Source organism: Poecile atricapillus, chromosome 1 (assembly GCF_030490865.1).
Source record: "Poecile atricapillus isolate bPoeAtr1 chromosome 1, bPoeAtr1.hap1, whole genome shotgun sequence".
Classification (NCBI taxonomy): Eukaryota; Metazoa; Chordata; class Aves; order Passeriformes; family Paridae; genus Poecile; species Poecile atricapillus.
Window position 1 is genome coordinate 61,522,493 of NC_081249.1, and position 22,504 is coordinate 61,544,996.

Genomic DNA, 22,504 nt, shown 5'->3' on the forward strand with positions numbered 1-22,504 from the left:
CTTGTGATCTGCTTTTGCATCTGCTCTAGGCATGCCTATATCCCTCCATTGGGTAAAATGGGGCTCTCCATTTAGTCAGGCATCCTTTATATTTGGGACCAGAAAAAAGCAGAGTGCAAGAAGGGAGGAGTCACTAAGGGTGTGGAGTGAAATCACATAAGGAGTACTGGGTCCAGCTTGGAAGGAATTAGCTTTCTTCACAGAGGCCCTTATGGTGCTGGGCTTTGGACTTGTGACCAACAAATCTGTGATTTGAACACAAATCAAACTGTTGGTCAAATACAAACATTTTTGTTATTGCTGAGAAGTTCTTGCACAACAAGGTTTGTGTTTATCACTCTGGTTTCCCCCAACAAGTTTAATGGCGTTGGTTGAGAAATTTGGAAGGAACACAGGCAGGACAGATGACCCCAACTGATCCAATGTATACTCTGGATTTTCATATTCATCAATAAATCAGGCAGAGGGTACTCTTTTCAAAGCAGTCTTTGCTTGGAGACCGGCTAGACACCAGTCTGCTGTTGGGAGGTGACAAGTGACCGTACTTGCATCACCTGTTCTTTGTTTTCTCTCTTTATTCTCTTATTTGATTATCTTTATCTTAAGATCTGAGCTTTTCTCACTCTGATTCTTTCTCCCATTCTGCTGGTCAGGAGTGAGCAAGCAGATTGCAGGTACTTAGTTGCTGGTCAGGGTTAACTTGCCACAAAGCGCAAAAAGGCCAGAGGTGGAGCGACTGTAGCAGGAGGGAAGCGGTAATTTACACCCCAGAGCCAAATGAGAGTGCCCATAAGAAAGCTTAGCAGTGTTTCTCTCCACCCAGGCCTCTGTAGGTGAATGCAGTAGGAGAGGAGTGATCAGCTCCTTAACCTTTCCATAAACATCCCTGCTATGAGGCTATCTCAAAACAGAGCAGATGTGGCCTGATCACAGGCATGTTCAGCATCGCTTATCTCACATGTGTCTCCTCTGATGGGCTTCATCCTACAGCTCTGCCCTTCCCTCACTGTTGCTCCCTCCCCACTCTGTGGCACTGAAATTCTCCTGACCCCATAGCCCACAGTGACCCTCCAGCCTGGAACTTGCTGCCCAGGACGTTTCCTGTACTTGCAGCCAAATCTTGGTCCATTGGCCAACACTGTAACAACACATCTTTAGATCTTTCTGCCTTTTTTGATTGCTATTGTTATTTCACACAGGCTCCTCATGATGTGGTAGCACCCTGGTGTTTTCTGACCTTAGGCTAAACTTCCTTATGACTGCTTTAACTTCTTGTCTGGTTTTGTGTAACACGAAATGTTTAGGAACTCTGGCAACCAAACCTGTCATGCCAACACTTCTGCAGCTTGCTCTCAATTCACCTGATGTCCTCCCCAGCACTGAGGTGAAGCTGTGATAAATCAGATGTGATGGGTTCAGCCTCAGTGACCAGGTTTGGGAGCCTCTTTTTGTACAAAGTGCACTTGTGGAAATGTGGCAGCCCACTGCTTCCAGATAAATGCAGATAAATAAGAAAAGACTAGAGAGGGTTGCCCTCCCCTGCCTTAGGATGTGATGAAGGACGCGGCATTAACAAGTCTGCTCACCACCATGATAACATTTCTGAGCACGGAGCCAGCACTGGCACCCTCAATGTCTCCTTTCCCTACCTCCTCGGAGACAAATTGACCCTGCCTAAGTAAGAAAGGACTTTCCTAATCACATTAGGATCAGTTTAGATGGCAGAGAGGGTAACAAAATTAGAGCTTTTAAACCATTATCTCTTCTTAATGAACATCTGCGTTGATATAAGCCCGCGGAGAGTTAAGGAAAGCTGAGCTATGTCTGATCTCATTACAGCTTTAAAAAACAAAATATGTGATGGAGACCTGGTACATGGCTGTAAGAAAACCATCAGTCTTTTTATAAGTGGCAAGAAAGGGCTCTGCTCAAGCAGAGAGTGGCTATATTCTGATTCTTGATTTAAAAAATAAAATGATCTTTGATGCTGTAAATCTTTTCCTAGGTCCCATATGCAAACTAACATAATACCTAGTTGAGTAATGCATCTATAATTTCATATTATATGTGTCATGCCACAGTGTTTTAATCCTGTTGTCTGCATCTTGTTTGATGCAGTAATTGCTGTTGTATTTTACATAATCAGAATTAATATGTTGTATGGAGATGCCAGGGAGGGTTTCTGGTCTGCTTGCAACTACAGCAATAACTGAAGCGATATTGTTATTGTACTCAGAGGGAAACATGAACTCTCCAGAAAAACTGGACTGGATGAAACAGTGAGTAGGACTGGATTTTGGCTAATGTCACATAGACACCTGTGTGGTGGGTCATACAGTGGTCAGGAGTTTTACTGTCCAACATATTTTTCATAAGAAGAGTAGGTGGGAACTGCTCACATATTTGTTAGAATCACAGGTTGTTTAAATTGGAAAAGGTTTTAAGATCAAGTCCAACCAGCACTGCCAAGACCACCACGAAAGCAGGTCTGTAAACACCACATCTACATCTCTTTTAAATACCTCCAGAGATGCTGACCCAACCACTTCCCTTGGCAGCCTGTTCTGATGCTTGACCTTACCTTTTTAGGGCAGAAATTCTTCCTGCTAACCAATCTAAACCTCATCTGACACAACATGCAGCCATTTCTTCTTGTTCCGTCTCATGTTACCTGGGAGAAGAGACTGACCCCCACTTGGCTATACCCTCCTTTCAGGCAACTGTAGACAGTGGTAAGGTCTCTCCTGAGCCTCCTTTTCTCCAGGCTGAACACCCCCAGCTCCCTCAGACACTGCTCAAAAGCCTTGTGCTCCAGACCCCTCCCCAGCTCCACTGTCCTTTTCTGGAAACACTCCAGCCCCTCAATGTCTTTCTTATGCTGAGGGGCCCAGAACTGAACACAAGATTTGAGGTGCTGCTTCACCAGTGCTGAGTACAAGGGTATGATCATGGCTTAACATAAATCAGAAAGAAAATTGGACTTCCTGTTGTCTTATCAAAGTATAATTTACTGTTAAGAACCACTGTCCTTTTATGCACCTATGTACATATGAAAATAAAACTCCTGATCATCCGCACACCTGAACAATTAGCTCACTGCCTGGTTCTCTTTGCACTGCCCTAGCTACATCTCTCCAAGGTGAAAATGTTGTGGCAAGAGCTACCCTAACCAGCTGAAGAAGTCATTTGTATTTACCTTCAGGAAAGAGGTTGCTTCCCATCCCTCTCTTATTTATACATAACCCACCAGTCTTAGATGTTGATACTGTGTAAGCATCACTTCTGCAACACATTTATGTTGGTGTGTGTAACGGCATATGTGCTGCATGCAGACACACACACACACACACACACACACACACATCTCCTCCTTTCCTGCAATCTGCCAGAAACCTAAGTCTAATTTTGAAATGTCACACCTCACATATAATCCCCCAAGAGTTTGTAATGTAGATCCGTTCAGCAATCTGGTTCATAGCACATCCCTAAAGCCAGTAATACTGGTAACAGACTGAAGTGGGAGAGCAAAATCTTTTTAAGCCAGCCTCACCACTGAAGTCTTTTACGAAACTACTGTCTCCATGTACAGACATTTAATTGCTACCTAGCTTTTGGCCTCATTAAATTCCAGATAATTAATCCCCAAGTACTAGATATTCAGTCTGCCCCAAGACATTTCGACAGGTTTTCTTAGCAGTGGTCCTGAAATTATTATTTCCTGCTCTCAGTGCTGAACATGCTGTCTCAAGCAGTTTGATGCATGTCCATTAACAGCACACCACTTGGCTATACTAAGAGCAAGAAAAAGACAGGAGAAAAGTACAAGCCTTGCACTATCATCAACTTTTCTGTGAATTCGGGTGATGAGAAAAATGCAGATTTGTCTACTTCCAGGACAATTACCCTGTTGCTCTCCAGGGAGTTCAGTTTGCAGAATGGCCAAAGAGCCAGGCTGAGCTCCAGAGCTGCTGCCATGCACCTCTCATGCCTTGGGATTGTTACCTGCCCATCCGTAGGGGAGAGAACAAAACCCAGCCCCTACATTTTGGCATTGAAACCATCTCCCACTCGGACTGTTCATTCTCCAGTTCTGATTCAAAGGTGGATAAAACCTCTAGGAAATGACCACAGCGTTCTTCCAGTTGTTCAAAAGGAACATTAAACTTAGCTGCAATTTAATCCTAAATAAATTCCACCACAAACTTAATTCAATCAAAACTTCTCTCTTCCTCTTAAATAATCAGCAGAAGGCATTTGCTGTAGGTCTCCCCTGCATGACCAGCAGCAGCAGAGGCACAGCTGAAGGCAGCATCCCACAGGCACTACCCAAGCACCGCCCTTGGGGACAAACAGAGGCATCCTGCATGAAATTTGCACTTTTGCCCTCAAGCATTCAACAGTGCCTTCATTTTTTTTTCTGTTTTGTATAACAAGTTGAGTACAATCTTGAGATGATGCAGCACAGACTTGAAAGTAATTTTCTTAATTTATTTTCTAGATTGTTTGGGCTGACAGAAGCTGGGATGTTCTCACAGAGCCCATGGACTTGGGTTAGATAAGGAATAGTGTTTGTCCTTCAAAGGACACCTTTTCCTCACTATAAATGGTATCAGCTTACATTTACTTCTCTCTTTTTTTTTTTTTTTTTTTTTTTTTAAGGGCTGTATTGCTGTTTGTTGTATGAACAGGTGCCTGGACTGATTATCTCCAAAACCAGAATAATTAATGGTTTTCTGTAACTCCAACATCAAATGTATTTTGATCAGCTTCAAAAAAAACCCCTTCTTTCAGCTAATGGGAAGTGTGAACCTCTAAGTGCTGAGCCCGTGAGACTTTCTCTGACTTCAGAAGAGGTTTCATCTCTCATTCCACAAAATTACTGAGAACATCTTAATGAAAAGAGACTGGAGTTTTCTCTTTTCTCTTTTCTGTGCTGCAGATCTCACTTTAACCTCAGAAAGGCCTTGCTTTTTCCAGCTCTAAAATGCAGGTGACAATATTTATAAGCCAACTGGGAGTTTCTACTTGAGGGACATTTTATGGAAGCCTAGCTATTTGCCAAAGACAAGCATGATATTTTCCAGATCAATGAGCCACAGACACTGTACTGCATGTAAAAAAAAAAAAAAAAGTACAAGAATATCTAGTACCAGTCCCCTGAAACAGGAACTTCAGTACTTAATTAGAACAGAAGTAGCATTAAGGCATTTTAATTCTGGTAAGGCTGGGCAAAGGGAGCAGAAAGCCCACGGCTGATCCCCATGCCATAGGGTGACCAGGGCTGCCTCAGGAACCTGCAGGAGCAGATGCTCTGCAGGGAGGGTGCTCTCTGTCCTCTCCTGGATGGGGAAGCCAGTTGGATGGGTCAGGAGGTGACTGGGGGAAAAGTAAAGGAGCAATCCAGCCAAATGGGGCAGGGGCAGGATGCTGCAGCTACCTGTGGGAGAGCAGTGGGGAGAGCTGGGACTCTGCTGGGTGAGTGGTGTGTGCAGACATCGCTGGTTTTACAGAGTGCTGAAGCATCAGTCAGGAGGTTTGCAAGCTGGGGTGACTTTCAGAAAGCCTCAGAGGGCAGAAAGTGCTGATCCAGCAGTCAAGATGAGCTGTAACTGCACCTGTAAAAGCTGGTAGGGAGAAGAGTACAGGGAAAAGGGGCTGTGGAGGGAGCAGGCTGATGTAGTAAACATCGAGGGGAATGTAAGGTACTGCAAAGCTATACTAAATTGATACAAACTTTTGCTGCTATTTTGTTAACATTCAGGAAGAAGAAAATACTGAACAATGCCTTCCCAGCTTTGCCAAAGCCCTCCAAGGTAATCAAATGTAGCCTTTTTTTTTTTTCTGCTGACAGTACCATTTCTAAAAATATCATATTTTGCCCACAGACCTGTGATCTCTATTGACTAAAGCAATTGTGTCCAAACCAGAGGACTTTCTAAAAGACGTCTGGGAGCTGAAGTTGTGGCCTTGAGCTCCTGAGGAAAGATACTGGGTTTGGATTTGTGCAGCTAGTCTGGTTAGGTTGCCATAAGAGCCTCTTCTAGCTTTAAAGGATGTGAATTTATGTCTGTGAGGCCTGAATATTTCACTGTGCCCTCACCAAAGCTTCACCCTCTGTTATGTCAGTGAAATTTCAAATAAGAGCAGAAATGGAAGAGCCATTTAACTCGTGCAATTTCCACCTCATCTGGGGACTTATAGCAGAAGGAACACTAGAAGGACCACACTGTTGCTAGGTCCTGATGGGTGCAAATTCCCTTTCTAATTAATATTTTTTAGTGTGTATGTATCACTTAACCTAGGTCTGAAACACAGAAATGTGTTGTTCATGGCAACCATCTCTTTTCATCTGATCATGACAGGCCAGCAGCTTTATGGAAGCTTTTGGTACCTGCTCTGTCTAGAGAAGAGTTGATTTATGGTTCGCTTAATGAACATTCTTCTATTATATATTGATTTTCTGCATGTTTAATAGTTTAACTTTGAAATGAAGTGAAGGCTATAACTACATTAAGCCCATACAAACAGCAAAATGCCCTGACATAATAAAGCAAAAAATTGTTGCTGACCTGCAGCTGGTGCATTCTCCCTCTGAGAGCCAGCCTAAGCATCATAGCCAACATATTCTCTCAAATAATATTTCTCACAGGTGTGCTCATAAGTGAGTTAATTAAATACCAAATTGGTTATTGTGAGTGCATTTACTGGGCATGAAAAAATAATGCATCTCTGACATTTCCCTCTGTAAATATGTTTTAAATCATTTGTTGGTCGTTAATTACCATACTGCAAAAGGCAAGTAGATATATTTAGGCAAATAGATATATTTTGGATGCTATAAGGCAGCTGCTTTATGGTAATTAAATAACACCAGTAGATTATGCTTAGATAAAAACTGTGGAAAATCAGGAGCATCACATAAAGGAATGGCATTTATTGGTTCCCTGGGCATAGCTCCTGGACTAGTGTAGGAACAGAAGGGACACCCACGTTAGTGACGAGGGCAGCACAGAGCAGGAAGGAGGGAGCTGATCTGCAGGAAGCTGTTTTATTCTGGAGATGACCTGTCCACACTCCCTGCTCCTTGGCCCTGAGATCTGGGGTGGTTGTCAATACTGCAGAACACCACAGGTCCATTACCACCATGGGTAGCACCCACGTGTGAGCCACAGAGCGCAGATGCAGGCTTGAGATGTCAGGGGGCCCTGCACCCCTGCTGGTTTTGTCCAGAGGAGGATTTACCCCTTGAGTGCATGAATTTATTTCCTTCTTCACCTTAGGGACAGGGTTTGAGGGACAAAGGCATCAAAACAAAAGGCTTCCTGCTCTTGCCCCTCTCTTTGCTTTACAGCTAGGGCAACCACCTCCTGTTTGGAGATTTGGCTGTGACCCTGTGTTGCATCCCAGCTGGCATTAGCCTTATCCTGCACACTGAAAGTGAAGATAATGCATGAAAAAATATCATATGGAACTATGACAGCCTTGCTACTCATTTGCTGTGGTGGCAGGTATAAGGAAAATTAAATTCCCTGGCAAGAAAAAGGAATATTTTTCCTTTGACTGTGGAGTACATGTCCGTCTTCTATTTCCTGATATGCCCCTCTATTATCATTTGACCCTGTCCTAAGGCAGTGCACAGTACACCCTTGACATTTCTGCCTGTTAAGAACTTCTTGAAGATCACTGAGGTGACAAGCTTTTTTTTAATTTGCCATTTGATATTTGGACATATTGTATGTGAATTAACTCCCCATAATTAAAGCCCAGAGACTGGATGGCTGCACTGCTGACACAGACTTCCTCTTCAGGTTTGACAACTCATGATGCTTAGGACTGAATGAGACACAGTCTTATCACTGTTGTGCACCAGGAAAACCCAACCTGATGAAGTCCATTTTTGTTTATTGGTGAAGATAAGGCTGGTGAATTCTTCCACACATTTATTTTTTTATCAAGTCATTGCTGTGGTGAAGCCTAGATGATTTTTGATTGACCTCCCCAGGCCAGGGAAAAACACAGAGGTTGTTGCACTGACACACACATTTCCAAAGCACTACCTTCAGCTTTGATCAAGGTGGCTGAATTTTACTCTGGTTGTGAGCTGAAAAAGAAAGGTGCCGACTTTTCTGTCTTTGCTAGGGAAAAATTCCAGATGTTGGCAGAGCTCTGGCCCCAAACCTCAATGCACGGTGACAAGGGAGGTTAGGGGGCTGTGCATGCCTTGTGGCATCTACTTCAGACCCTCATTTTCTGACCACCTCTGCCTCCTCCCACAGTGCCAGGCTGAGGGGGCATCCTCTGCCTCCCTCCTGAAGCCAGGCAGCGATGGCACAGTGTGCAATGCTGAGCGGCATGATTGCTCCTTTCCTTCTCAGTGGTGGCTGCATATCAGCCGTGGATTAATGAGCCCTCTAAGTATCACTTAATGTTCCTAAAATGCTTTATATTTTCTACTTACATTGTAATCATCATTAAGGGATTAAGGTAAAAAAAAAAATTATAAACTTAGATGGCTACAGTTAAGCTTCAGCATCCTCATTTTGTTTGTTACCTGTTTACAGCAGTAAGATCAGTAGAGCATATCCTTTGGTCTTACTGACACCAAAAAGATTGGCAACTTCACAGTATTTATGGCAACAGCATCATTTTTGCAGATGGGCCCGTTGCACATGCACAGAAAGTGAACCTACACCACCTGATTTAACTGTTTTGGCCTCCACCCCAAACCCCTTAACTGATGTCAGGGAATATTGTCCCTCACTAATTTACAGAGAGACAAACCAAAGACACAGATTCCTGCAGAGCATCCCAGCTAGATGATGGCTCCTGCAGCTCCAGCAGCACTGTGGAGTGCTGTAGCACATGGATAGACCCATGGCCGGATAGGTCAGGTTTGGAAGGCAGATAGACCACAAGGCCTTGGCAGGATGCTGTGTTGAAGAGATCCTGTCTCCTGCAGGGCTTATTATTTCAGGCACAGCACCCGCCTGATGCATCTATTTATCCCCTAGGCTCAGTCTGACTTGTATCCAGCCTCTGCTACATCTCTGCTCCATCTGTTCTTGCACCCCAGCTCCAAGACCTAGAGGTCCAGGAGACAGGCAGCCTGCCAGGGCTGTTGGTGTGCCCAAAGGCTCTGTTTGCACATGGAGGGGAAAGGCAGCTTTGGGTAGAGAGGAAAGCACAGCAAACTCTCTGTCGCTGTTCCCAGTAACCTGGGCTCAGAGCCCAGACTGGGTCAGTCATCCCTGAGGGATCTTGAGGGAGCTCGGGCTGATTTTACCCATGAACTCAGGTAGAGATGGATTGGTCTTGGGGAAATCTTGGTGATGCCCACCAAGATGTAGAGTTTTTCCCCACCAGGGAAACAAGTTACCCACAAAAACCAGACCCAAGTTGTAGGACTTCTTGGTGGCAGAGGGGTAGATTTTTGCTCAACTTCTAACATTCAGCTATTTGCAAGTACCAGGTGGCACAGGTCTTCCTGGAGCACCTGAGCTGTCATTATGGGTCATTCAGGGCTGAAGGAGGCTGCAACCCACTGTGTGACTTGCCTGTAGCAAGCTTCAAGGTCCTTTTCCACAAAAAATAACTCAGAAGCTACTTGGTCTGCAAGTTTCTTCTAAAAGCCAAGAAGCAAAAGTTACTATTACAAAAAATGCTGAAAGGCTGCTTTTGGCAGATTTTCCCTATGAGTGAGTAATGAAGAGATTTTCCCTTTCCCAACATCTGCTTCATCAGACTGAGTTCTCTTGCTACCGGCTGTTCATTGGCCGCTGGCAAATTGAAGCTGCTTTAGTTAAAGCAACAAATAAGCAAAATATCCAGACACAGCCTGGACTTATCTGTGAGCTGGGATGTTCTTTTCTAATCACTGGTTTATTATTAAAAAATCATCAAAAGCTTAAAAATTATTAAGAGATACCTCACCAGTAAGCTCATGTTTAGCTGCAAGTATAAATTATCTCCAGTAGCCTTGTGAAGCTTCTGGCTGCTTTCAGATCTGTTTTCTGATAGTGCCTTCATCTTTTACCAACAGCCTGAAACAAAATTCAGTCTTTATAATCAGTTATTTACAAATCAGTGGTTATGTTTGTGCAACTATTCACGACCTTAATATTTTTGAGTCTTTTTTGAAATACTTTCTATGGCAGAAGAAACTCAGTAAAATTTTCATTTTCTTTCAAAGCTGTATCATTTCCCATGTGATTTAGACCCTTGAGATTCCAGGCAGGAACAGTAATTGGACAAAGGGTTCCAGTTTGGCTGTATGGGGGGAGCCAGAATAAGCAATAGTGAATTACTGCAAGCATTTACATTTGTTTTCCTGACACAGTTTAAATCTTGACCTGGGCATAGCCATGAATTGTCTGCAGGTAGACACGTACCTATTTGTAAGGAATGTGCCCCTGCTGCATTGCTGCCTTCTTTGAGTTTGCACTCTGCTGAGACTGGTGTGTGGCTGTGAAAAATTTGTATTTTCAGCCACTCCTTGAAGCACAAATAATGAAAAGTTTAAGCCAGAGTTGATGTCTTGAGGGAAATATTTAAATGAGAAACTGCTTGGCTCAACAGGGGTAAAGACATCCCCAAAAAGCATTTGCCAGAATGATGACAGAGAGGAAACTGAATGATGCAGACAATACCCTGACCACATCACAACTATTTTCTAGGAATGTGAGGAGATAAAATAAGATGTGAACATATCTTCCAAGTCAACAAACCTGATACAAAACATTTTTGAAGGAACTGTGTCTTGGGTTCCTGTCAGATACCTTCTGGTGAAGCTTGCTATGGTGGCCTAGGACATTCCTGATTCCAGGACCAACACAGCCAGTGCCAAGGCAGCAAAGGAGAACATGTACCTGCATTTCAGCTGTCTCTCTACTCTGACATATAAATTAAAACTATTTTAATAAACCCACAAAAGCCTGTGAAATGGGTTGGGGGTGGCCTGAGGACCAAGCTTTGCTTCCCACTCTGCTGCCACTGCACCAGGGCTATGACAGCTTTTAAGGAACCAACAAAGTCATGAGGAATGACAATATCTTCCTCCAACAAAGCCCCCCAACAAAACACAGGTCATCCACAGACTTCCATACTGAAAAGCATGAGCTAGCCTAAAAAGGCTGGGAAAGTCAGCATTTCCTTACCTCTAGTGATGCTATCTCATCCTAACTCACCAAAATCTGCACTATACCTCTAGCTTTCAGTGATCTAAGACAAGCAGAAACAGACTCCATTGAGCCTGTGAGCAGAACCCAGGCAGGGAACAGAGACAACACTACCTAAGTAACCTCTCTGCTTTGTGCCTCTTTGCACAGTGAATTAACACAGCTTGCACAGCCAAAAGCAGGTCTGAAGCATCAGGGATTCTGCCATAGGGGGAAAGTAATCATGAAGCAGTTAATTGAATAAGCCCAGGAATTTTTTTTTTCTGCTGGAAGCCATTCCATAAGGAGAATGAGAGGAAGATTTGTCCAAGTGGATTATTTTTTCATGTGACTTGCTCCATATTATTTTCTCCACTCAGCACTCTTTAGGAACATGTTTGCACTTGTGCCATCGTGCAAAGTCTTTTCTGGTAGATTTTGAACAATCTGTCTTCTCATTGTCAGAATTTATTTAGTGTTGCTTGCAATTACAAATAAGGGTGTTTGTCCCAAAGCATATTTTGGAGTATGTCTTTTGCTATCCCTCATTTGTCACAGTGACCTCCTTTCCAGTCCAGACTGATTTAATTAGCTGGTGATATCTCTGGGCTTTGGACAGCCATGAGGATTTGCATTTCTGATGAGTTTGAATTACCAGATACTTGTATAACTGGCATAGCTCCAGAGTTTTTCACTGGTCCATCTCCAGGGCTGAACTTGGATTCCCAAGTGCATCTCACATGACTTTCTGCTTGCCTTCATTCTTTTCAGATACATTTTTCTGATACAATTTTGGCTTGGTCATTGCTGAGGCAAACGTTCAAAGATTGCTCTTGCCACCCTTACACTGCTGCACCTCCCTGTTCACACCAAGTTCTGTTCTTATAGAGTATTGCAGGGTCGGAACAATTCAGGTGGGAAAGGAGTTCTGGGCAATTCTGGATGTGACCTCAGAAGTTGCACTGCAGCTGTTTTACAGTCCTGCTAACACAGCTCAGGATGAGGCTGGTCTTTGCCCCAAGGGTACATTGCTGGGTCACACTCAGCTTATCTACCAGGCAGGTGCCCTTTGTCCCTCTGGCAAAGGTAGTAAAATCCATGCTTTGTTCACTCACTTTGCCTGAAATTCTGTCATCAACAAGTTCAAAAAGTAATTCCCTACATTTTTCCTGGTGATGAGTTCCTTCTAGTAGAAATAAATTGAAAGTTCTCAGCATGCAGTTATATTTTTTTTGCTATATCTGAAATGTTCCCTGAAAGCTTTCTTTTCTGGAGTGGAAATAAAATTGTCTTACCTGAACCTGTGTTAAACAGCAAACATAATATTTGGTGCTACTGTGCCCAAACTTTTGGATTTGTCTTAAGGAGACAGCTATCCTGCTTGGTTTTTTGGGTTTTTTTTTTGCATGAGTCAAAGGAATTGTAGGGTATCGGTGGGATCCATTTAATTTAACTTCAGCTGGACACGACAAAAATGACTAAAAATTACATATCCATCCCAAGTTAGTCTTAGAACTTCCTTGATTGTTGATGGCAAGGAAAACAGTCTCTCTTTGAGGACGAGGAAATCTCGCTGATCCTAGACTCCTAAGGATGCTGCACCACAAAGAGAACCTCAGCTCTCAGGCAGAAAAAGCAGGGAACTCACAGTACTGCCCTCCATTTACAAGCAAAGCTGATCTTCCTGGACTCCCCTGGCCTGTGGTGTGCTTTTTCACACAGGGGACTCCAACCAGCACAGATAGCACATCTCTGTGTGCAACCAGGTGTCCTCAGCTGAGCATTGCAATGCAGCACCCAGACATCCCTACTGAGGAGGAGGAGGAGGATGTCTTCGGCCTGCCCTGAACCCTTCAAAAGGGGTGGGAAAGTTTGCTGAATGCCAGCAGGTTTTTCATATGGTCCTTTGCCGGATCGAGTTTGATAATTTTCAGAATAAGTAAGTCTGAATAGCTGTCTGGTCCCGCAAAACATCCATATTTTTCTGTCTGTGCCCCTGAGTGCTCCTGCTGAGGCTGGGGTACTGCCATGATCACCCCACTTGCCACCATCCTGCTGTTCCCATTTCAGCCTCTCATTTTCACAAAGGCTGAAGGTGAACTGTAACCATCCCCTTACCACAGCTGCCCTATGTAATCCCTGTGTGGTGGTCATTTACTCCATTTTTACGCTTATTACTTTGCTTATTTTCCACATGGCGGTTCCCAGGAGTGGAAGAACATTTTCATCCTCTGCTGATGTGGTTTTCTGCTCTGTAGCATCCACCTCCTTGCTCATTTATAGCATTTGTGTTCTGCACAAGGAGATGTTACCAATTTAATATTTTTCTGTCTTATTTATGCTCCATTTCTCTGTTTCTCTTTATATTTCAGCTGGCATTTGATGTGAAAGAGTGTGTGATCTTGTGTTTAAAATATTCACAAGGACCTGTGTCTCTTCTCAGCTATGCATTTACTGGGAGCTGATGGGCACTTCATCAGCTACTCTGAACCCTAATATTTCCATGTGTGAAATACTAAAGCCGTTTGAAATTACTTATTTTTTACTGAGGAGGCAAATCTGAAAGTGAAAAAGGGTTTCAGTTTGGATCAGTTCAGAATGAAACTGCTCTGGAAGCAAAGACTGGAACTGAAAGCAGTGCATCTGGTATGGAAATAGGTGATTAATTTCTTCCCAAAATTGTTTCAAACATTTCTGTCTTTTAAAAAAAAGAATGCCAAAATAAACATACAAAGTACTCAAAGGTCTCTGCTGTTCTCCTCCAGTGACGCTTTCATGGTATTGCTGAGATGAGAGGGGAGAGCTAAAGATAAATCCATTAATGTTATATAAGATGCTCAGAAATGCCTCTAAATTAATAAAAGTACTTCGAGTTGTACACTTCACATGCTTCAGGAAATTTATTAGCAGTGCCAAGATGCTCTTCCCTCTTTGGAGAATGCTGTGGGAGAGCTGAGCAGGAGCACTGCAGGTGGTTATTAGCAGCAGGTCACCCAGAGCAATTTTCAGGAAGTCTCCATGCTCAAGTGAAATTTTCCATTCAGCACAGCCCACAACAATCCCAAGGGATAAGAGCTTTGTGTGAGGTTCTGAAAAACAGCTGAGCTCCTGCCCTGCCGAGCTGCTTGTCCTTGCAGTGTGGAAGCAGAAGGGACGTGTGTCTACTTTGGCGGTGCTCACATGAAACCGCCAGCTTAAATCCCTGCTGAAAGTGGATTTGCTTCGCCACACCAAAGCAGAGGGCTGATATTCTCTTTTGGGAGCTGGTGGGATCATGTCCATGCCTCACTGTGCTGGGTGGACAACAAAAGCTGTGGCTCCTTCAGTTGGAACTGCTTGCTCGAGCTCCAGACCAGCGCAGGATGGCAATTAAATTTTTTCAGGCATATAAAGCCCTTGGCTTCCTTGCCAGCTGCATCCACTGCTGGTCACACAACGTTTCACCACTTCTGGTAGCTCTCCTGGTTTTGCCCGTGATCATGTTGAAGTGAAACTTCATCTGTTGATAGCCAAATTGGTAGCATCAAGGATTGAATGATTGTGATTTCTTCTGAAACAGCTTGGAGGAAAATAAGACATCCAAAGTTGTGGTGAAGTTAGAGATGTTGTCCTTTCAGCAGGAGCAAGAAAATCCCCAGATTAAGTTTTCGAACAACAGATGGGGCGAATCTTTTGCTTTTAGACTTTGGTACAGCAGGGAATGGGAAGCACGATAAAGAGCAAGAGCAGAGAAGAAAAGATATGTAACAAAAAGAGGCAAGCTAAGGAAAAAGAGAAAAATAATGTATTCTGATAAGGCGTTTAATGACTTAACATCCATGCTTTTTTTCCCAAATACACCAGATGCATACAGAGGAGGGCTGGGAAGTTGCTGTCATGTTCAGCTAGACCCAAGCAGCTTCCCCTAGCTCCATCAGAAGTTGAAATGGCTCAGCGCTGCTCAGTTCTCCTACAAAAATCACAGCAAAAGCAGGCCAAGTGGACTGCCTAAAGCTTGTTCAGCTCTCCAAAGGAATTCCCTCCTTTTTGGTGGCTCATGTGCTGCCCGACACCTGTTGCCGCTGAAGATGAATAGATCACACGGACACAGGTCAAGGTGTGGTGAAAGGAAGAGAGAGTTTATTTTTCCTCCCAGGATTTATAGGCTCCTGACCATGGCCAGGGATTGGATGGTCAGGATAACGCTTTCTCACTGCACTGGCCATGAGAGATGCCCATCACAAGACGTGTAACAGAAAGAATGTACACATATCTATGTTTACAGTTACTGTCCTGGGAAAGTCTTTAGAAAACCATGTCAGCAAGCTCAGAAGCTGAGTTTTCAGGGTGACAGACACCCACCTCCAGGGGCTCTGTACCACTCTGTGCCATGCCATGTCTGCCAGTGCCACAGGAGGTGCCAAGGGCAGCCCATCATGGCCATTGCTCCCATGGTCACCATGCCAGAGGAGCAGCAGGCCTCGACACCCCAACCTCACACCTCCAGGAGAGTATGGCTGTGTCCTCTCCTGCTCCTCACTTCCTCCCTCAGTTCCCAGTAAAGCTGCATAAAGACTGTCTACCCCTACTGCCACCCTGTGAAATTATTGCAGGACTCAGTTTTTCTCTCAGTTGAGGGATGCCAGTTTCCTGTTGTGAGAGGAAGACTTTGGGGGTGCCAAAAGAGACATGAAGTCTCATCTCTGAGCCAGGCAGAACAGGAATTATGGGCTTTTGAACAGCATAGGAAGTACCAAAGTCCCAAGAAGGCAGGGCACAGACACAGCAGCTCCTCTCCCTCGTTTTACTAGAGCTCTTGGGATCCTATGTGTTACCTTTAAGCTCAATTTCTTGCATTATTTAACAACCTCAGATTGTTTCTGAGAAAAAAAATGACTCTTTTAAATGTCACCCAGCTATGTATGCTGGGAGTTCTTTGCTACCTGGTGAGAATCTTAATGGTTAAACAAAAAAATTATACTCTCTGTAAATTCTGACTTTGAGGCAAAATTCATGGTTCCCAGACTGAGAACATTTTAGCACCTGGGACTTGCAGGACCATATTCAGTGTGACTTTGTTTTCCTGGGAAACAGACTGAGACTTTGCCACTGATTCCATGTAATCAAGCCTTGTATTAAACCACTGCTTTTTCCTCAGCACCCTCTGTGTTAGTCACAGCAATTCCTTTGGGACAGTATTTCTCCCAAGAGAGTTACCTGAGCTATTATGTCTAACCCAAAGGGCTGCACTGAGAAATTCCTGATATACTGAGCCATATCAGAGTGGGTGGATTAAAAAGTAATATGTGGCAGTGTCTGGAGACTACACCTCATGCTGCTGTCAAACACCTTGTCAAGGGGAGAGAGGTTTCTCTAATATTAAAATAACAGCACTGTCTTCCATTGATAACATCTGACTTAAAATGTCCCACGACCAGGTCAGATTTAATATCGAATCAGAGAATCCTAGAATAGTTTGAGTTGGGAAGGACCTTTAAAAGGCTATCTACTTCAGCCCCACCACAATGAGTAGGGACATCTTCAATGAGATCAGGCTGCTCAGAGCCTTGTCCAACCTGACCTTGGAAGTTTTCAGCTACAAGGCATCAACCAGCTCTCTGGGAACATTGCCAGTGCGTCACCACCCTTATCATAAAAAAACTTCTTCGTTATATCTAATCTAAATCGATCCTCCTTCAGTTTTAAACCATTACCCCTTGTGCTATTGCCTCAAATTCAAAATCAAATGTGGCTGGGAAAGGACTCAGTGCTTGCCTACTCTATCCCACCTCCAGAGCTGTAACATAACACACAGGACAAGCTAACAAGGGTAATTAACTTTCCACAGTGGGCTGGGGCTGGCAGATGAGGAGAAGGAAGCCCGAGCCTATTAACACAGAGACTTCTGAGGTGGGGGCTCTTTCCCTCCCTCTCCCAAGGAGACACCGTGGTTGTGAGACCATGCAGAAGCTCGGAGCTGTCCTGCTATGCAGCTCGCTTGCAGGGGAGCCCTTGCTGCCCTTTGCCATATTCCATGGTCGTGCAGGTGAATGCATCTGCAGGCTTAAGGTTAATGGATTGCTGGAGAGGGGTTCCTGGGGCCAGGAAGCAGCAGTGAATGGAGAGCTCTCGGGGAGAGCTGCCTGAGCGTGCTGTGCCTCCCCTCTGCAGGGCACCCTCCAAGTCACATTTCAGGACAGACCGAGGCTCCTGGGGTGCTCAGGGTATCCCTTCAAACAGGGCTGAAGGAGGAGTGACAAAGCCCTGCCTGGTGCTATCCAAATCCCCACAAAAGGATTTGAAATCTGAGGTGCCCAGTGCTCACACAGCCCTAGCCTACAGCTGGGGTGGGAAACAGGCACCTTGCCAGGAGCCCAGGTTTGCAGGTAGCAGAGCGTTTTGCAGATCCTCTCCCTGCAGCTGTCACAATCCTGCTGGACACTGGGGCCAAACGGCACTTTGTCCCCAAATCACAGCCCTGCATGGGAGATTTGGGGTTGCCCAGGCTGAGACAGTGGCATGTGGGGGTTATTAGCAGCAGGTTTCAGAGTTGCTCTCCTCCCTTGCACCAAATAGATTTCATGGGGGTGTAATACACCCCAGCACTTTAATCCTCCTGGGGATAAAGTGGATTACAATGCTATTTGGCTGGCCACTGGGTGCAGAGCCAAACTGTTATAACAGGATTCAAATCCCTTCCCTAAGTCAGAGTAGATTTGCTTGCTGATTTAAAAACTAGCCAAAAGACAGCTTGGATCTATAAACCGTGTTATGACCCTTTCAGAATATAAGATTGAACTATTTTATGACCTTGTTTGAATATTCCTTTTTGCAATTCATCAAGTTCCTTGAAGTCTACAGAGGTGGAGACTGGTGTTTTTTCACAAGAATATTGTAAACACACTTTTTTATTATTTAAAAGAACAGTTTTCACACTCCCCAAAGAGTTAAAAAATGTGTGTAAAAAGCTAGTAACTCCTTGAATAAGGAAGAACTGTTTTATCCAGCCATATGCAGCATCTCATGAAGCATCAGCACCTGTCTGGAATGTGATTGCACTGCTGTCCCCTGCCATGTGAGGATGGCTACAGGAACTGGGACTGATGCTAAGGAGCGAGGATACCCCTCCTCAACTTCACCTTCTTTCCAGTTTGCAGTTCTGGGGAGAATTGTTATTGAGAGGGGACAAATGTACAGGAATTCACTGAGCCTCGCCCTCTGCAGGGTCGGAAAACCCTGCCCATTTCTTCCATGTAAGGGGGCGACCTTTAAACTTTCCCTGCATGTTGGGACCTGCAGCCAGCAGCATAAGTGTTGCTTCTTTAATCTGTATGGTTTTGGAGGGAGCAGCCCTGGCTAGAGAGCTCCGTTGCCTGGCTGTGCCTGTCCAAGGGAAGATGTCAGGTTGACCACACGCTTGAAGGAAGACAGGTTGCAAAGTAATGAGTATAATATGACTGAGGACTAAGGTGACCTATAGAAGTGTGGTAAATAAGTGGTTTTCTCTGCTCGGCAAGTGAATTTTGATCCCAGCATAGCACTGTGCTGTGAGACGCTGCTATGTCTGGGAAAGTTTTGTAGGAGGACAAAGAATAGAAAACAGCAAGAAGGACAAAGGCTCCAAAACAAACACTCCCTCCCATCCATACTCCTGCCAAAACAACAAAACAGAGGGGGACAGTTGCAAAATTGTCTTTCCTTCTTAGAGTCACCCATGTCAGCCTGTCGAGTGCAGGGAAAATAGCAGCAGATCAATAGAGGTGTCTCTGCTGACACTTTTACCATCTTGCCCTTTAAGAAACACAGAAATGTTCATCAGCCTTTCCAATTAATGAGCCTTTCAGTGAGTTTCTCTCTAAGTGTGTGCTTCTTTACCAACCTCTGGATCTCTCATAAAAGGAGAGGTAAGTGGCTGACTCTGGTCATTGTCAGAGGTCCAGGGTGTGATGATGATGACAGCGTTCTGGCATAACTTTACAGGAGTGCCCCCTTGGGCTGGCCCCCTTGGTTTGGTCTGTGACAGCAGAAGCTGGTGCGAACTTCCCTGGAGAGCATCAGGTCTCCCCTGTCCTCTGCTGCTCACTGAGTGCTTTCTGTGATGCCACACACACATGATCACCAGACACGAATCCTCCTGTGTGGGCTGAATCCCACTACCATCCCTGAGCACTCCCTTGGGTGGAAGAGTGAAAATGGAGGTCCTGCAGCAATTGATTTTAATGAAGTTATGTGCCTTGGCACTGATTGAAGACCTGGCCTGTGTGAAGGATGTCAACGTGCATAATCACACCGGAGTGTGATGCCTGTCATTTATCATTTGCACCAATCAGCCAGGAGTCCCCTTGCAGCAGCACTGTGGAGATACAGAGTAAAGCAATCCCTTTGCAAAGGGCTTACAATTTTGGAGTAAGCACAAACATTTAAGCCTTGAAGAAGAGGGAGAGAAATGACATTGCTCCCAGCCCTTGTTTCCTAGCAGGTTTGTATTCATCGACCACAAACCTTAATACAGTTTTCACTCCACTTGTCAATTGTTAAGATAGATTTGGGGGCTGTCAACAAAATGTTACAGTTGAAAAGACCCAGCTAGAAATAATAGACTAAGAAACATCAAAGTAGTCATAATGCTGTAAACCACCACAGAGGAATAAGTTTGGCCCTTTCACCTTTCATGGTCCCTTAGAGGTCTTTTGAGAGCAGCAACAGCCTCCCTGTGCATCCCTGGGGGAAAAATGGGCACCCTGAGAAGCAGGTTCACCTGGCTTGACTCTGAGCCCAGGTTTTGGACAAGGTGCCTTGCTTGTCCATCACCAGCAGGCTCCAGCTGCCCCTCAGGCTGCTGTGGGTGAACAACTGCTAGTGTCATGCTGGGCACAAAGGGACCTGATCCCCACCTCTCCTCTGGATGCTGCCACAAAGTGGTGATGCGTTCCTGATGCAGCTGGAGGGAAGCTGAACACCTGGGGAGCACATCAGAGCCAAAGCCCACCATATTTATGTGGCTGGTTGTGAGCTGGGCACCCTGGGAGCACTTGCACAGCTCTTTTCATTCTACAGTCAGAGGGGTTTATCAGAGCAGAGGGTTTCTCGCAGCTTGTTCATCTGAAAAGTGCCTCAACAGGCTCCTGTGGAGACACCTGTGCCATCGGGTTCCTGAAGCCTTATCAGGGAAGCAATTCCCACCCAGGTCAAGCTGGGGCTTCACTGACACACCAGACCTTTTCCTAGAGGGTCCTGTTTGTTTCCAAGACAGTTTTGCTTTCAATGCCTGCATTCAAATGCTGCCAAGGCAGTACTGAGATTTTTTGTCTTTCTGCCATGCTTTTGGTCTGAGCAGAGAAGAGCTTGGCCATGGGGGATTTTAGCAAAATGAAATGCCCTATGTGTTTAACACAGCTGCAGCTCCTACCATAGCAAACGTGCAACTCAGCAGGACCTGAAATGATAAACTTGGGTCTAGTCTTAGGTAACAGTGGAGAAATAGTCACCCCCCTGTATGCTTATGGGACCTTATCAGACAGTTCCACTGGCACTGAAATTTTGTTGGGACCTGTTGTGTGTTGACAGCCTTTTTTTTGCTTACTTTTTTTTTTTTTTTTTAAATAATTAAAATTATAGATGAAAGTAGCAGGAGACAGTCACATAAAAGGGTTGAGCACAGAAGAATTCCCTTACAAAAGCTCAGCTATTCCTTTTACCCATTCAGACAACCAGACCCTGTCAGATAATGACAGGGCTGTGTGTTTTCAACTTCCCTTGTGAGGAGCGCGGTGCTGGGAGAGGCGATCCCGCACCCAAGCGGTTCATCCCCCGGGAATGCCTGCCCCAGCCGGCAGTGCTCAGAGCACAGCCCTGCGGGAAAATCATCCCGGAGCCGGCACCCTGCTGGAAACGCTCTTCCTGCCTAAGCACAGCCTGAGACGGGAAAAGCGGCTGGGGGAAAGGTGTCCTTTTTTTGTGAGGTGATGCTGTTCTGAAGAGGGATTTACTCCATCAGTGGACTTCCCAGGGACCAGGAGCTCGGGAAAGATGCTTCCTGCGATCCCTCCAAGTACCTCACAGCGACGCTTGCAGAGCCAAAAATAAGTTGTCCTGAATTAAATTAATTTCTAAGCTTGCACCAGGATAGCGGAGCTACCTCGTAAGTCAGGTCAGCAAGGACTTCTCACAAAACAGAAGCCACTTCATTAAAGTTGGTCATTCACTAGTGTGATAAAGTAATTAAAGCCTCCTGATTGCTTTCTCCCCCTGCTGCTCCTTCTCTACTACAAACATGAAGGCTCTGGTATAGATGGAGCTGTTGACACTTAGTCCGTGAAAATTCAGAACTGTGCAAGTAAAAGAAATGTTTTTATGGGGACTATAAATAGTTTTGCCTTAAAGCAAACGCGTTCTCCCTCCTAAAATAGATTAACCTTGCAAACAGCTTAAGGACAGTTTCAGCGCCAGAGGAATGCTTTCAAGTGCCCCCGGGAGACAGGAGCAGCCGGCTTTCCCCCGAAGGAGCAAACGACAGCGGAGGACATCCCTCTACTGCCACCCCCTCTCTTCCTGGTCCCCAGTGCCTGGCAGCATCTCTCTGTGCTGGGGTGTCAGCCTGGGAGAACACGCAGCATCCTGCTACTAGAAAGGGACGTCAATTCATCCGACTAACTTCTCCAATCATTTTTACCAAACGCTTGCAACATGCACGCTCGTTATGTGGGTGAAAAGGATGAGGAAACTTTGGGGAGGGGGAGCCGCGACTTCCCACCATCGCTCGGAGCAGTGGGTTGCTTCTCCTTTGCTCCAGAGGGAATCACGCATTCAGACAATGCAAACATCCTCCCTGCAAGGGCTGAGAGTGTTAACAGCGCTCTCCCCTTGCTGCCAGAGCGTAATTTCATTCCCTGCGGAGAATCACTGGTGGCGGTGGTGGGGAAGACGAGGAGATGTTAGAAGAGAAAATACGTTTTTAACTCACCTTGAGGCTGTGTGTTGGGTTGACGACGCAGACAAGTTGCCCGGCAGCTGAGAAAACCCTCTTTGCCTTGTAGTGCTGAAACCGCAGGTGAATAAGATCTAAGACAGCCCCAAAGCACTGGGTGAAGAAAAGCATCACAACTTTTGGCGTTGCTGCTGCTGCTGCTGCTCTGCTGCTGCTGTGCTGCTGCTCTGCTGCTGCTGCTGCTGGCAGTGGGCAGGGGAAGCAGCCGGGGAGCTCTGGAGTCCTTGAGCCCGGGGTGGGAGTGTAGTCAGCGAGAGCTACTCTCCAGCACAGCTTAGCATGCCTTCATATTCATCATCAAAATAAGACGGGAAGAGGCTTGCAGCAGCGGGGTGGCCAATGGAAAGGACAGGAATGTTATCCTTGAGGTCCGGAGACAGCCAAT

General features: G+C 45.2%; 1 protein-coding gene across 1 annotated transcript in view; it reads right to left on the reverse strand.

The window, feature by feature from the left end:
• The window catches only part of SIAH3 (siah E3 ubiquitin protein ligase family member 3), a 41,535-nt gene extending 19,305 nt beyond the window's left edge, over positions 1–22,230 (reverse strand). The window contains exon 1 of the mRNA XM_058825902.1: positions 22,096–22,230. Coding sequence (XP_058681885.1) covers positions 22,096–22,230 — 135 coding nt within the window. The remainder of the gene's footprint in view (positions 1–22,095) is intronic.
• Positions 22,231–22,504: the final 274 nt, after the last annotated feature.